Below are 14,544 nucleotides of genomic sequence, written 5' to 3' on the forward strand. Positions count from 1 at the left end.
GTGTGATCTCGGCTCACTGCAACTTCTGCCTCTGGGGTTCAAGTGATTCCCCTGCTTCAGTATCCTGAGTAGCTGGGACTGCAGGTGAGCACCACCATGCCTGACTATTTTTGTATTTTTAGTAGAGATAGGGTTTCACCATGTTGCCAAGGCTGGTCTCAAACTCCTGACCTCAGGTGATCCGTTCACCTTGGCCTCCCAAAGTGAACGGCTCATGCTGGGATTACAGCATGAGCCACTATGCCCGGCCTTACTTGTTCTTATGGCAGAAAGCCAATCCAAAAATGGAGAAGAAATGCTGGAATTGAGAACACCACCCCTGGAGTATCATCCTAGAAATGAAGCGATTCCAGCCGGAATCGCTGACAGATACCCACAGCGGTGGGTCAGCTTGGTAAGAATGTAAGGTATTCATGTAGTAACAAAGTATATCTTTCAAGTTACTGAATAACAACAGGAAAAGTAGTAACTTTTCGCAACAGACACCAACTTCACCAAACGCAGGCTCTGGGACAGTCTCATCAGAGTGCGTTGCTGTGATCTAACTGAGGGACGTCCTACAAAAGCAGGCAATGATAGATACCGAAAGAAAGGCGGAGGGAAGGAGGAGCTGACTCATGAGGGTTCAACCAGCGATGCCACGTGGGGCTCACGGTTTGCTTTTGTTACAAAGGACTTTAAAAGGACTGCCGGGAAATCTGTAGAGCAGGAAACCGCACTGTGTGAACGTTCATTGCTGATTTTGGTAACTGCACGGCCATTATGTAAGAGAACGTCTTTGTTTTCAGGAAACAGAAGTATTTAGGGGTGAAGTGACATCACACCTGCAACGAACTCTCCCACTCCAGAAAAAAGTGCGTGTGCGTGGGCAAAGATAAGCAAACTCAGCAAAGCCTTAACATTCGCGGAATCTGGGGTGAAGCTGGTGTGAGAATTCTGTGCACTATTACTGCAACTTTGAAGTCAAAAATTATGTCCCAAAAGAGCCCGAGTGGTTGGGTGTGGTGGCTCACGCCTGTAATTCCAGCACTTCACGAGCCCGAGGCAGGATCACCTGAGGTCAGGAGTTCCAGACCAGCCTGGCCCACATGGTGAAACCATCTCTACCAAAAATACAAAAATTAGCCAGGTGTGGTGGCTCACGCCTGTAATCCCAACACTTCAGGAGGCTGAGGTGGGTGGATCACCTGAGGCCGAGAGTTTAAGACCAGCCTGGCCAACATGGTGAAACCCTGTCTCTACTAAAACCACAACAATTAGCTGGGTGTGGTGGCGGGCGCCTGTAGTCCCAGCTACTCAGGAGGCTGAGGCAGGAGAATGGCGTGAACCCGGGAGGCGGAGCTTGTAGTGAGCTGAGATCGCACCACCGCACTCCAGCCTGGGTGACAAGAGTGAAACTTCATCTCAAAACAAGAAACAAACAAACAGCCTGAAAGGAACAAGTGTTGTTGTTTTGTCTCCTCTGTAGCCACAGGGGTAGGAGGGTGCTCCAGCACCAGCCCCAGGCTGGAGTCCAGTGCTGTGCACACAGCAGTGCAGTCGTCAGCTGTGGCTCACACTCTGCACCTGGTTCAGTCGCCCAAAGCCCAGACGCAGCCCTCCAGGAGAACCTGCACAGCGGGGCTCTGGCAGCGGTTCCTGAAGCCGTGGCTGTAAAGCACAACGTGTGAGGAATGTGAAGAAGAAACAAGGGCAGTCCAGCCTGATTCCCAGCGTGGCACACATCCACACAGAGCCACGGCTGGGAAGCTTCAACACTGCCACTGTGGTCTAGAGCGAGTCACCCAACAAAACCAGTTCCCAGCACAGCTCAAAACCACGTGGTGCCACGTGCACCACACCATTCAGACTCTACTGCCCTCTCTGCTGGCTAAACAGACCTGCAACGAAGGTCCTTGCCTCAGAACCTCAACAGACCCCAGGGAGCCATGGTGTCAAATGCTTCCAGTGTGAAAACACTTTAACCCCCTGGTGGTATGCTCAGGACAAAAAGCCAACTGCCATGGAGCAGGCCCACCAGCGAACTGAAAGTCAACGCGATGCTGGGTACCGACTCGCTAACTCTGTCATTCCCACCAGTTCACAACACAAAAAATGCACCAAAACAGTATGACACCAGCGTTATTCACCATTTAAAGCACCATAGGAAAATTACTCTTTCAAAAGCTACTTCAAAAATATTACAAATATTAAATGAGTTAAATTTTAGCTCCAGTTCCTCTTAAAATTGTAAGGAATTTTGTACATATATGATGCTAAATATATATTTAAAAATCTATCAAGACCATCTCTTCATAATCTTTAAAAGGTATATTTATCCTTTAAAAAATATCACCTGAATCCTTTGAAACTCATCGGTTCCATTTTCTCTACATTCTCTTTCTCCACGAAATATAAGCAGCAGTTTTTCTGAGACAAAGAACTTATTTCAGTTTTGATATTTGTGCACTTCTGAAATACACATAAAGCGGAGAATTCACCCATTCTTCTGTACCCAGATACTAGATGATTTCATGTAACCCACTTCAAAACTAACTTTAAAGGAACCATGAAAATGGAGGCAAATCTGATAACACACAACATTTCTGAAACCTACCATTTCCAGGCGGACATGCTCCAAAGGCCTTTATCTAAAAGATTAGATCAGAGATACCTAAAAATCATGACAAAGGTAAATCACAGATGAACACAACCAAGGAAGGAACAAGGCCCAGTGGTTTTCTGTTAGGTGAAAAGTGGGAAAAACAAAGCAAAGCACCTGAAGTGCACCTTACCCACGTTCAGCGGGCAACAAACCGGCAACCCCCGCGTTTCAGACACAGATATCTTTTCTAAAGCATCATTCTTTAAACAGTGCAGGCAGCAACAGGGAAGAATAAAATTATTCCAAGGAATTAATTATTAGAATTATTAATAATAAAATTATTCTAAAAGACTTACCAGTTCATCAAGATTCTCGGCACCCGGATGAAAACGAACTCTCCTTATTTCCAGGACCTGACCCTCAGATGACGACGTTCATGCAGGACTGAACCACATTTAGAATTTCCGAAGCTTCTACTCCCCAATCACAGAATAAAGTGGGGGAACTAATCTTGGGTAGTAGCCTATTCTAACTTCATTACTATTTCTCAAAGATTCCTATTCTAAAATCTACAAAGCAATAAAGATAGATAGATAGCAATGCTTCTCCTGCTCTTCTGTAGCACCCTCACACCCCGTACTGGCCAGTGCAGACTTTAGCTGGTCCTGCGGACCAGCTAAAGGCATAGGTGAAGCCAATCGACATCATCAACCCTTGCACATGGCCTCCACTTGTTAGTTCTCACTGGTCACCGCAGGCTCCCTGATTATTTTAGGTAATTTCCCCTTTCTTTGGAGATTTAAATATCTCCCTGTGAGTGAGTGGGAAAAAACCAAAGCAAAGAAATGTGTAGGAAAAGAAAGACTTAAGTTTCTGAAAGATGGTGACCTGTCAGAATTCCTATTAAAATAATTGTACTCCACTAAACGCTACTGTGCTAGCTACTCCCTCTACACTAGGAAGCTCCATGGCTGAAACCTGGTCTACAGAGAGCAGCACGCGGAGGACCAAGGACGGAGGCTCTCTCAAGGCCCTAAGCACACCATGAGGTGCCTGCACTGTCCTCACCCGGGCCATCAAACACCATAAGGGGCTCTGAGAAGAAACGAGGACTAGAGACCACGAGGTGCCTGCACCGTCCCCCTCAACAGAACCCTCACACCCCGTAAGGCAGGGCAGGGCAGGTCCAAACTTCTTGGAACCTCAGTTTCTTTCCTATAGAGTGAGGAGGCTCTTCTGCCAGATAGGATGAAGCCTGACAAAAACATATAATCTTATTAAAGATCAGAACAACAATCTAGTGACTATTGTAACTTCACCCAAATGCAGTACTTTTAAGTTCCTAGAATGGTTCTTTGTCTAAAAATAACCACTCATGTGGTTAGGATGAATGCTGTTGATAACAACAATGAAGGCAACAAGCGCACGGACCCACCTTGCCTGGCTGGTGCTGGTGCTTTTCACAGATTCACTCACACCTGCTATTTACAGAGGGAGGTTTTACAGGGCCACAGGTTCCATTACCTCTCTCCACTGTGCTCTGCCTCAGTAACCAACACCAGGCGACACAAGACTCACTCACACATACCCACGTGGGAGTCTTTCTGTGCTAAAATTCCGTGCTTTAAAGAACTGTTTAGACTGACGTTCTGATCTACGCTCAGGACCAGCACGTCCTCTGCTCCTCGGCACTGTGAGCATGCTGGCTGCTCATGTACAAGCAACAACCACACCTCTCAGTTTCTCAAACACAGTCTCAGCTAAACAAGTTACTGTCAAGCAGCTGGTGGCCAGCAGGGTCAGGAGCCACCTTCACTAAGCTGACAGCACATGAGCGGACGCTGGAGCTCAGCACACTCAGGCTGCTGCTGCTGTCTGCTCTCTGCAAACTCCAGTGTAGCAGATTTAATGCTATGTTTTCAAAGATATTTCCCGTTACTCCTGAAAAATAAGTACGTTTATAAGCCCTGTGAAAGGATCAAGACGAAGAAACAATAATGGGGCAGGCACCCCCCAGTCCCAAAACCATCCTGGGCGGGAAGCTAATTCACAACGCCTGTGGGGCGAACACAGCGACCAGACCAAGCCTCAAGAGAGCCAAGCTGTCCTCCCCCCAGTTCCACAGCTCGTCGGCAATGTCCTCAACAGCACCCTCGGGAAACCTGATTTCCCAAGACTTTCTCCAAAGGCCCCTGGCCAAGCAGCCACCAGGGCACGCAGGCACCACTAAGCCTTTGAGGGACCAAAACTGTGTGGCCACATCAAGGGTTTCACCCAAGCCAGAACTCCACCGTCAGATCGCCTGCGCGTTCCTCAGGCGGCCACCCCGACACCCCAGCCAGAACTCCACCGTCAGATCGCCTGCGCGTTCCTCAGGCGGCCACCCCGACACCCCAGCCAGAACTCCACCGTCAGATCGCCTGCGCGTTCCTCAGGCGGCCACCCCGACACCCCGTTTCTGACACCTGCGTTTCTGACCCGTCAGCTGGGCAGGACCTGCTCTCTCACCAGGAACCACGGGGTTCCATCAGCGCCGGGGGGGGGTCTGTGTTAAAAGTGGGAGACTCTTTTCAGCACAAGTCCAGGAGCAGATTCCGGACCTCCCCTGCCCTCACACACAGATGAGCTGAAGCCAGGGTCGGAGCCTCCTCAAAAGCAGTTGTGGATTCTGCCGTGCTGGTCTGTACAAGTGCATGTTATTTGCATAACCTGAAAGGGGTGCTCTAAGTATCAATACACAATAATCAGTCTACAAACATTCAAAGCAAACTTCAACCAAATGCTTGCTCTCCCAGATAAAGATCTCAGGAACCTGTAACTTCAAGAAAACTTTTAGAGGTGGTCAAGATAAGTCAATTCTAAAACAGCCCCTGTGCAATTCTGGAAACTTGCTCAGTAAAAGTCAAACACCTGGGCTGGCGAGCAGAGTTACTGACGGTTTAAGGCAGTTCCTCTTCCCTGATGTCCTCACCTTCCAGCCTCCAACTGGTATGACACCACAGAAGAGAACCATGGAGCTGCTGCTGGAAATGGCCACACCAGCAATCAGAGAAAAAAAGAAAAACACAGGAAAAACCTTTCAAGTGAAAAGTACTGTGACTCAGGCTCTCTGGAGGAAGGGAGATGCTTTTTACCGACCAACATCCCAGAGGCATCGCGGGGACGAGAACTAAACTCATGCCCATCACCTTCCAACATCAGGATGGAATTACGCCCAATATTCTCCACGTCATCAAAAAGCGGCACAATCTGTCACGGGAAGACCTTCCATATATCATCAGTCCCTCCGCCTCCACGGGGGGCGGGCTCCAGGACTCCTTCAGATTCTGCAGATACTCAGGTCCTGCAGTCAGCCTGGAGAACCCACGGATCCAGAAAGTCAGTCCTCTGTATAAACAGGCTGGGCTCCACACCCAGGAAACAGTGTCGGGCATGGAACCCACGGATGCGGAGAGCAGACGATTTACTGAAAAACATCTACATAAAGGTGGCCCTCGCAGACCAAACCAGCTTGTTGGAGGGTCAGCTGCAAAGTGTACAGAGCTGCTGAGCTGGAGCTCAAGTCCTGGAGAGAGCCGTCACTGTTGGGCTTTAAGCCAAAGCTGTGGAGATTTCTACCTGCAGCTCTCTACAGAGAGACGTCGGCAAAGCCACCACAAGTCTACACTGCAGGGCGCTACTCCCATCACAGGCGTGCTGCCAGAGAAACGCACTTGTAACCCCCACCCTGTTCACAAAATCTGTCAACAAGTGACTTAATCTAGTAATTTTCAACTGTGTTCCACAAAGGTGCAGCAGGCATTTTGGGGAGGCCAACACATACGGGCTCCCAACGGCAGCCCGCCAAGCCAGGGCAGCGCCCTCGGGACCGATTGGAGCCGCTGTCAGCAGCATGGACTCCTGCCGCAAATGCACCTCCTGAATTCAGCTAGCTAACAACCGCGAGGCAGGAACCTGATTCCAAACAGACGACCAGAACTGCCAGGGCACACGCACACAGGGCTTCAGACTAAAGCCTTTCCAGCCGCTCCTTCCTGGATCTGTGGCACCCATGCCCACTGCAAGGGCAGGAACACCTCCGGAAATGCTGATGTCACACCACCACACTCCCCAGAATGCTCATAAAACCCGTCTACAAACCCACAGGAGTACACGGAAATGGGAAAGGAGGCATCTTAAATTCCAGGTAACACCACCTGTGGCTTTCTCTAAGGCAGGGATTCACCTGCCACCAGTGGACTGGAGGCAGACAGACGAGCCTCCTGGAACTAGAGGAACACCTAGTGCCACACAGACACTCTGAGGAGAAATGACATCACATCAGTGTCTCAAAGGGCCCTGGGACGAAGCACTGCTGTGAGGTACCCCAAGAACTCAAACAGCACCTCCCTGTAAAACAGTACTGACTGCTGGGAACCCGCCATCAAACTCATTAGTCGGCTGATTGATGCACTGGGTTGTTTTATTCACTAGACTGACTGAACATGGAGTTTCAACACTACCTAGTCACATAACCAAGCTATTCACCTGTCTGGGTCAAAGTGGCCCTTTCTGTACAATCAGAGGAACGGAACGAAACCTCAGTAGGGCTCTTCCATCCTAGGGTTTTCTGCCCCGGGAACACACCAGCACTGGGGTCAGCCTCCACAATCCTCGCAGGTATGACCAGTGCCCACTGAGGAAGCCGTGCCGGCATTTCCTGGGAGGCACGGCCCTCAACCTCCCAGCCCCACCCACCAGCACGCAGGGGACAGGAGTGGGTGCCCGTGCAGAGAGGGTTGAGGACCCAGGCTCTGTCTCCAAACGAAGCGGAGCCAGGACGTTCTGGGGCTGTGATGGGAAGACTCCTGTCCCAGTCCTCACTCCTGCGGAACCAGGTGCTGAGCAGATCCTCAACAAACACAGGGTCAGGGCAAGCCACAGGGACGAGGAACGGCGGCTGTCGAGGAGGGAGAGACTGGCATCCCCAGAACGAGCGGCATCATTCCCAGACGGAGCTCACGCCCGGCCCACTGCAGGCTGGAGTGCCCCTCTGAGGCCCTGGAGTTTCTGTTCTGACAATCAAAACCACCACAGCCAGGCGCACACGCGTGCCCACGTGCCTGCCCATCCCAGAACACAGGGTCGATTCAGACACGGCTGGACGCTTCGGTGTTACGGAAACACATCCCGGAAGGGGTTCTGGAGTCAGAGCACAGTTACGGACAGCTGTGGAGTCTGTCACACGCCCGCATCACCTGAAGCAGCCTGCAACAATGCCCACCGTGGTCAACCACGGGGCCACTGCCTTCGCTGCAGGCCTGGGTTCCGCCCGTTCCTTAGCCACGAAACAGAGCTGCACCAGGTTTTACAACTGCGTTTCACAAAGTTTACAAAAATTTAAAGATGTGCACACGCCCAACAGTTTATATTTCAATAACAGGTCTGGAGCCTGCCTGATGACTCTTGTGCTCACAGCCACCCATGAGTTTTCCCAAGTCACAAAGGTGGAGCTAAAGGAAGGGGCGGGGACTATCACTGCAGAAGGAAAAAACAAACACCATCGCTTTCCCAAACAGTAACTTCGTGTCGCTACGCAGGACCCTTTCATCTCAAAATGCTCCCCGTTGGTAAAACCACAGGTGGTGACTATCCAGTTTTAGGGGAAAAGCGCAGTGCCCGCGTCCCGCTTTAGCTTCCCGTCCCCTGGGCGCCCCTGCCCACGCGGCCGCAGCAGCCCGGCCGGTCCCCCAGGACCCCTCCCCGGAGCCGCCCGCCCTCAGCCCCGCCCGGCCCGGCGCACTCACCCTGGAGCGACCACCTGGCCCGGCTGCGCGCACAGCTCCCGCACCACGCCCGCGCGCTCCGACCTCAGCCTGCGCTCCGGCCGCGCGGGGCGCACGCAGCCCCCGGAGGCTGCACGGGACTGAAGAGCCCCGGTGGGCTGCGCGGAGGCGGCGGCCTCGAACACGGCCAGCACCGAGCCGATGCGCACGGCGGCGCCCGCCGCCACCCTCCACTCCAGCAGGCGCAGCGGCGCGGGCCCCGGGCAGCGCACCTCGGCCACGGTCGCCGTCGGGGCGCCCTCGGAGGAAACGCGGCCCGCGGCCGGCACCTCCATCGCGGACAGAGGGCGGGCGGGCGGGCGGTCGCTACGGGGCCTGCGCTGCGCTCAGAGCGCAGCGCCCACCGCGGCGGCACGACCCAGGCGGCGACGCTGTAGTTCCTCTCGGTACCGGCTTCCACCGGCCGCCTGGCCCGCGCCGACTTCCTGGAGGGCGCGTGACGTCACGGCAAGGGCGCCGCGTGCGTGCGTGCGTACGTGCGCGTGTAAACACGAGCGCCGCGCGAGTGTCGGAGCCGGCTCCGTGTTGGGACCAAGCCTGCGTGCCGGCCGCGGAGTACTGCGTTCCTGCGCCCTACTTTTCCTCGGGAGCCGGCACCGTGGAGCAGTAGCATGCAGCGCGGCCCGCTGTCCCCCAGTCCCAGTGACGGTCCTGGCGCGCGCGGAACTTCGTATGCCGGCGTGCATCGCGGGCAGGGCACGGCGGGACTACGAGTCCCAGCGTTCAACGCAGGCGGGCAGCCTATTACCCCGTCACACGCGGAGAGCCAGCCTCCTGAGACTACGAGTTCCGGCATGCACCGCGAGCCGCTCTCCTCGACTTCCGTCGCGCACTGCGAGTCCCAATGTCGCGAGACTACGGGTCCTGGCATGCCGTGCGCGCCGCGGGCACAGAGCCCTGAGGCTGTTGGCGTCCGGGTGGCCCCGCCTCGTGTCCCGCCTCGTGTCCCGCCCCGTGTCCAGCCCGGACCCCACGCCGCGGGAGCTGCTGTGGTCTTCTCTTCCTCCGACCTTCCCTTCGACGCGGAAGCGCAGGGGCAGGTGCGCCGCCCTCGGCCCGCGCAGGCGGTGGGCCCGCTTGGGGCAAGGCGCCCGGAAGCCCCTGGTGGGTTCAGAAAATCCGAGCGACCGCAGCGGGAGGGCGGGCGCGGCGCGTGGTCCTAGTGGCCCCGGGCGAACCCTGATGAGCAGCAGCCGCAAGTGTCTTATTAAAGGAGAGCCAGTTTCTACGTTTGTCGGGAGTTTACGTGAATTAAGCTGGCGGGCGGGCGGCCCAGCCTGTAGTCCCAGCACTTTGGGAGGCTGATACGGGCGGATCACCTGAGCCTGGGAGTTGGAGACCAGCCTGGGCAACATAGCAAGACCCCATCTCTAAAATAGATTCATTAATACTTAGCCGGGCGCGGTGGCTGAGGTCGCAGCTACTCGGCAGGCTGAGGCGGGAGGCTGGACTGAGCCAGGCCCCTCTGGACTGTTTTTACTTTTTCAGCCTTAATACGTGCCCGAGTTCTTTTTTTACTGTGTATCTTTGTCCTTACATATATAAGTGTTATGTACAATTGAGATTACCCTGTATTTGCCTTTTCCCCTCACGTTTATATGGTGGCTTTTCTCATTTTAGTAAACATTTTGGAAACTGTCGGCTTAAAAAGAAGCGGAGGCACAGTTTCTTTAAGTAGAGAGTTTATTTGGGCCACGCTTGAGGAGCACAAATTCAAGGCACCCTGAGTGTGTACTCCGATTAGCAGTTAGCAGTGGGTTTTAAAGGCAAAAGAGGGAGCCAGAGAGTCGACTAAAAGGAACTTGTTTGTCAGGAATTTCACTGGTTTACAGAAATAACATTGATTAGTGACTGACTCTGTGTTGTTAAGCTATTGAGTGTGGGTGTAGTGTCCAGTGTGGCGTTATTAGGTTAATTTATAGCTGTTTGTAGCGCTATTGCCACTGGTCGCAGTTTAAAGAGATGAACACAGGTCAAAGGGTAGTGGGGCGTGATTGTCACCTCATTTGAATGTCTCTCTCGGCCTGATAATTAAAAGGACTCACGTTCCTCAGATAAAAATTGTTTTCTCAAAACCATTTACATTTGGTAATTAGAATGGCACAGAATGGGCACAGTGCCTTTTAGCCCTCACCATTACTTGCTGTTAGGAGTGCATTTTTTGTAGCTGCGGGTTTTTGCCTATCTCTGCTGCCTTCTCCAGCCCCTGCCCCCATGACTGCAAGGGAAAACGTGCGGCACTCACGAGAGAGCGTTTATGGGATTTTTAAAAAATAGAGATTGTGGGAAAATGGCACCAGCAGTCACAGTCTTTCAGTTTCTCACAATCCCATAAAGACAGAGCAACCAGGTAACAAAACTAAAAGCATGGGCAACATTTACAAGGCCACTGGATGATGAATTCCCATGAACCCCTTGTTGACACTGTAAGGACAGACTACTCAAATGTAGCCTGAAGCCACCTTCTTACATTCTCTTAAGTTTAGCCTGTAGGTTTCTCCATACGTAGTGATCTGTAATCTAACTGGATGTGTGGACAGAGTATAACCTACTCTTGAACCAGTCACAGGTGGTCAGCTCTTCAAACTCTGTTTCAATAGGCCACATGCGAGCTGTAGCCGCCCTGCTGTTTGCAGGCCTCACCTCTGCCTTCTGTGCCTCACTCCTTTTTCTGTCTGGAAGTCTTCGGCCACACCGCGGCACTGGAGTCTCTCTGAGCCTGTTGTGGTTTGAGGGGCTCCCTGATTCTTGAATCATTCTTTGCTCAGTTAAACTCTGTTAAATTTAATGTTTCTCAAGTTTTCCTTTGAACACTCCCAGCAGCGCAAGCCCTGGGTGATGCCAGCGCCTGCGAGAGGAAGTGCTGGTGAACAGGTTTGTCTCAAAGGATGTTGATATGTATCAACATTCCCTATTTGAACCTCTTCCCACCGGCGGCATGTGAACTTTGGTTTGAAAACATAATTCTGTAAAAGGGGAAGAACCTGTGTTATTTAGGGATTTGAAATGCAGACCTTGATGGAACTGACAGGCTGATCTAGGTAGACAGATGTAGACGTCCCTAGATGATTACAACTCCAACCTGGGTAGATGCCCTGTGGTCTTCCAATTAGAGATGCTAGACAGCAAATGAAACTTACCTTGCCTTTAATTGGTGTGCTACCTTTGGTTAAAATCAGCTGTCTTACAGGTATCATGAAATAAAACTTTAGTATCAACAGATTGAAACAAATTTATTGGGAAGAAAGTGAGGCCACAGTCAGAAAAATTAGCATAAGCCACCACCTCTTAGTCAAGAATTATAGAGAACTGTAAACAAGAAAAAGAGTGCCTGGAGCAGGGAATTACATGACTCTTAGTAACAGCACAGGAATTTTCTTGGTTATACAGAATAATCCAGACACATCAGGAAAAGCTGGCCAGCCCAGTGGCTTATGCCTGTAATCCCAGCACTCTGAGAGGCCAAGGCAGGAGAATTGCTTGAGCCCAGGAGTTCGAGACTAGCCTGGGCAACATGGGAAGACCCCCCCTCCCCCATCTCTACAAAAAATGGGGGAAGAAAAACAGATTTCAGGATTAAATATCAAAACCTCTTGCAGTTTTCCTAAGGGCAAATCAATACTTTAAGAAAACCTTGTTGTTCTAACATAGGTGATGTGGTTTGGCTCTGTGTCCCCACCCAAATCTCCACTCCAATTGTAATCCCTATAATCCCACAAGTTGAGGGAGGGGCCCGGTGGGAGGTGATTGGATCACGGGGACAGTTTCCCCCATGCTCTTCTTGTGACAGTGAGTGAGTTCTCAGGAGATCCGAGGGCTTTGTCAGGCAGTTTCACTGCTCTTGCTTGCTCTGGCTCGCCTGCCACCATGTAAGACATGCGTCTTCCCCTCTGCCATGACTGTAAGTTTCCTGAGGCCTCTCCAGCCATGAGGAACTGTGAGTCACTTAAACCTTATTTCTGTATAAATTACCCAGTCTCGGGTAGTATCTTTATAGCAGTGCAAGAATAGACGAATACAATCGGGGACCAAGATTTTTAGTTTTGTGCTAATTACTCTGATAGGAAATCTCATGAAGGCTCTGGACCAAAATTTTGGGTAAACAGTTTCCATGCAGTTTAAAAATAAAAATAAAAAACACCATTTCTACCCCCACCCACCTCTTTTTTTGTTTGTTTGTTTTTTGTTTCTCATTTTCAAATGAGGTTAGGACTAAATTTTCAATTGTTTCCATTTTAGCTAGGTGGGCCAGGCATGGTGGCTTATGTCTGCACTTTCGGAGTCTGAGACAGGTGAATTACTTGAGCTCAGGAGTTCTAGACCAGCCTGGGCAACAGAGTGAAACCCCTCTCTACAAAACAATGACAACAGAATTAGTCATGTTTGGTGGTGCATGTCTGTAGTCCCACCACTGTACTCCAGGCTGGGCGACAGAGCAAGACTCTGTATCTGTATCTGTCTATAAAAGGAAAAACATTTTAGCTAGGATTGACTGCATTGTATAAGAATCTCCATGTAGCCTTGAACTAGCAGCAAATGCCTTTTGGTTGCTGGCCTTGTTTGGTTGGTTAGAGATATGGGCAGGAAGCATTGGAGCAGGGGTTTGGTTTTATTTTGTTTTTGGCTTTTTCTTTTCGGACTCTGCATGGCAGAAAAAGTAATACAGTTTTTATGCTGGACAGAGATACCTTACATTATTGCTCTGAGTTCCAGCTTTTGACCTCTGTAATCTGAGAGCCTAACTTTTATAAACATTATAAATATTTATGTAGTTCTTTTTCTTTTAGATTATTAATTTTTCAGTTAAGTGCTCCATCACCATAAGCAATTGTTAGTCAAACCTAAACTGATGTCTCTAAAAGGTGTCTAGGTTGTTGGTTACCGTGGAGCTGTTGTAATTTCTTAACGCCATTAATTTGAAAGCCCTTTAAGACTTTGAAAAAAATCTTGGCTAGAATGCCATAAGCAGTGAGTTTCATCTCAACACCAGCAGAAGAGTCAGAAAATTCAAAATAGGCAAAAAAGAAAAAAAGAAAAAGAAAAAAGGGTGGGAGGAGAGATAGAGACCTGCGAAGACTCCATGCTAACTCGATCGCTGCAAGGTTGTTTTTTTCCAGAGAGTTGCTTTTTTAGAGAGTTCAAATAATGGCCACTGAGCTCTGGATTTTCCTTGGTGTCATTTTGCCGATCACTTTAAACGTGCATGAGAATGGGCCACAACATGTAGCTGGCTGGAATCCCAGCACACCTGACATACTTTAATGTTTTAGAATCTCATTCAGTTCTTATTAATCTCTTGAGAGCAAAGAAAATCTACAAATCCAGCCAGGGAATGTCAGGAGTTCAGGCCATGTTTGAGATTGCGGCGGCTGCCCTCGCGGCCTTTAGTTAGCCGTTCTGCACCCACCATTTAGAATGTTTATTTTTGTTCTCAGAACATTTAAAAAAACCATCAAGGGGAAAGACTCGAATCAAGTCCAAAGGAACCAAGGTAAGAGTGTTCACAAAAATTTTAACCTGGGTGTCCGGATAGAAAATATTAAACTAGGCATGCAGATCAAAAGTGAATTCACAAGTAAAGACATGCCTTACAGAGGGAATGTTAATTCTGTACAAATCAGAGCATTCAGCCCAGAAAGATTTATGCCTTTGCACCAGCAAGGACTTCGCAGAGAAGACAAAAAGCCTGTTTATCATCTCGGGCCGGATGTGCGGTCCTTTATCAAGGCGGCCTCATCCAAGTCACATTCTGAGTAGCATCAAAAAGCCTCCAACACAAAGAGAAAGGCTCAGCCTGAGAAAGGACTCACCAGGGTGAAAAATCAAGTTATGGAAGTGAAGAGCTCAAAGAGGTGGAGTACATACTGCACAATGGTTCCAAAAAAATGGGAATAAAAAATGATTTCTTCCGAAGGTGATATTTTTCTGGTCCCATTTCTGACACCATATGTATCAGGCTAAGTAACAGAGAGAAGGTCACTCAAAGAAGATGTAACTTATTCAAGAATAAAGCATTGAAATGGGAATACACATACCACAGTAAATTGCATGCATATTCAGGTACAGGAAGACAAAGGGTTTTAAAGGGAAAATTAGGAGGATGACAGAATTATTTTGAAAGAATTATCCCGGGCT

At 50.2% G+C, this 14,544-nt stretch overlaps 2 protein-coding genes across 6 annotated transcripts in view; one reads left to right on the forward strand and one right to left on the reverse strand.

Annotated features, from left to right (window-relative positions):
• CTDP1 (CTD phosphatase subunit 1) overlaps positions 1–8,842 on the reverse strand; it is a 71,708-nt gene extending 62,866 nt beyond the window's left edge. For 3 of the 4 annotated variants that reach the window (XM_033178468.1, XM_033178466.1, XM_033178467.1), the window contains exon 1: positions 8,371–8,842. In XM_033178468.1, coding sequence (XP_033034359.1) covers positions 8,371–8,684 — 314 coding nt within the window. In that variant the 5' untranslated portion in view covers positions 8,685–8,842. The remainder of the gene's footprint in view (positions 1–8,370) is intronic. The other variant, XM_033178469.1, reaches the window with a different exon arrangement.
• A 123-nt stretch (positions 8,843–8,965) lies between these two features.
• The window catches only part of LOC117064211, an 85,446-nt gene continuing 79,867 nt past the window's right edge, over positions 8,966–14,544 (forward strand). For both annotated transcript variants that reach the window (XM_033178471.1, XM_033178470.1), the window contains exon 1: positions 8,966–9,449. In XM_033178471.1, the coding sequence (XP_033034362.1) occupies positions 9,021–9,449 (429 nt within the window). In that variant the 5' untranslated portion in view covers positions 8,966–9,020. The remainder of the gene's footprint in view (positions 9,450–14,544) is intronic.

Source organism: Trachypithecus francoisi, unplaced genomic scaffold, assembly GCF_009764315.1.
Source record: "Trachypithecus francoisi isolate TF-2019V2 unplaced genomic scaffold, Tfra_2.0 Lachesis_group19, whole genome shotgun sequence".
Taxonomy (NCBI): domain Eukaryota; kingdom Metazoa; phylum Chordata; class Mammalia; order Primates; family Cercopithecidae; genus Trachypithecus; species Trachypithecus francoisi.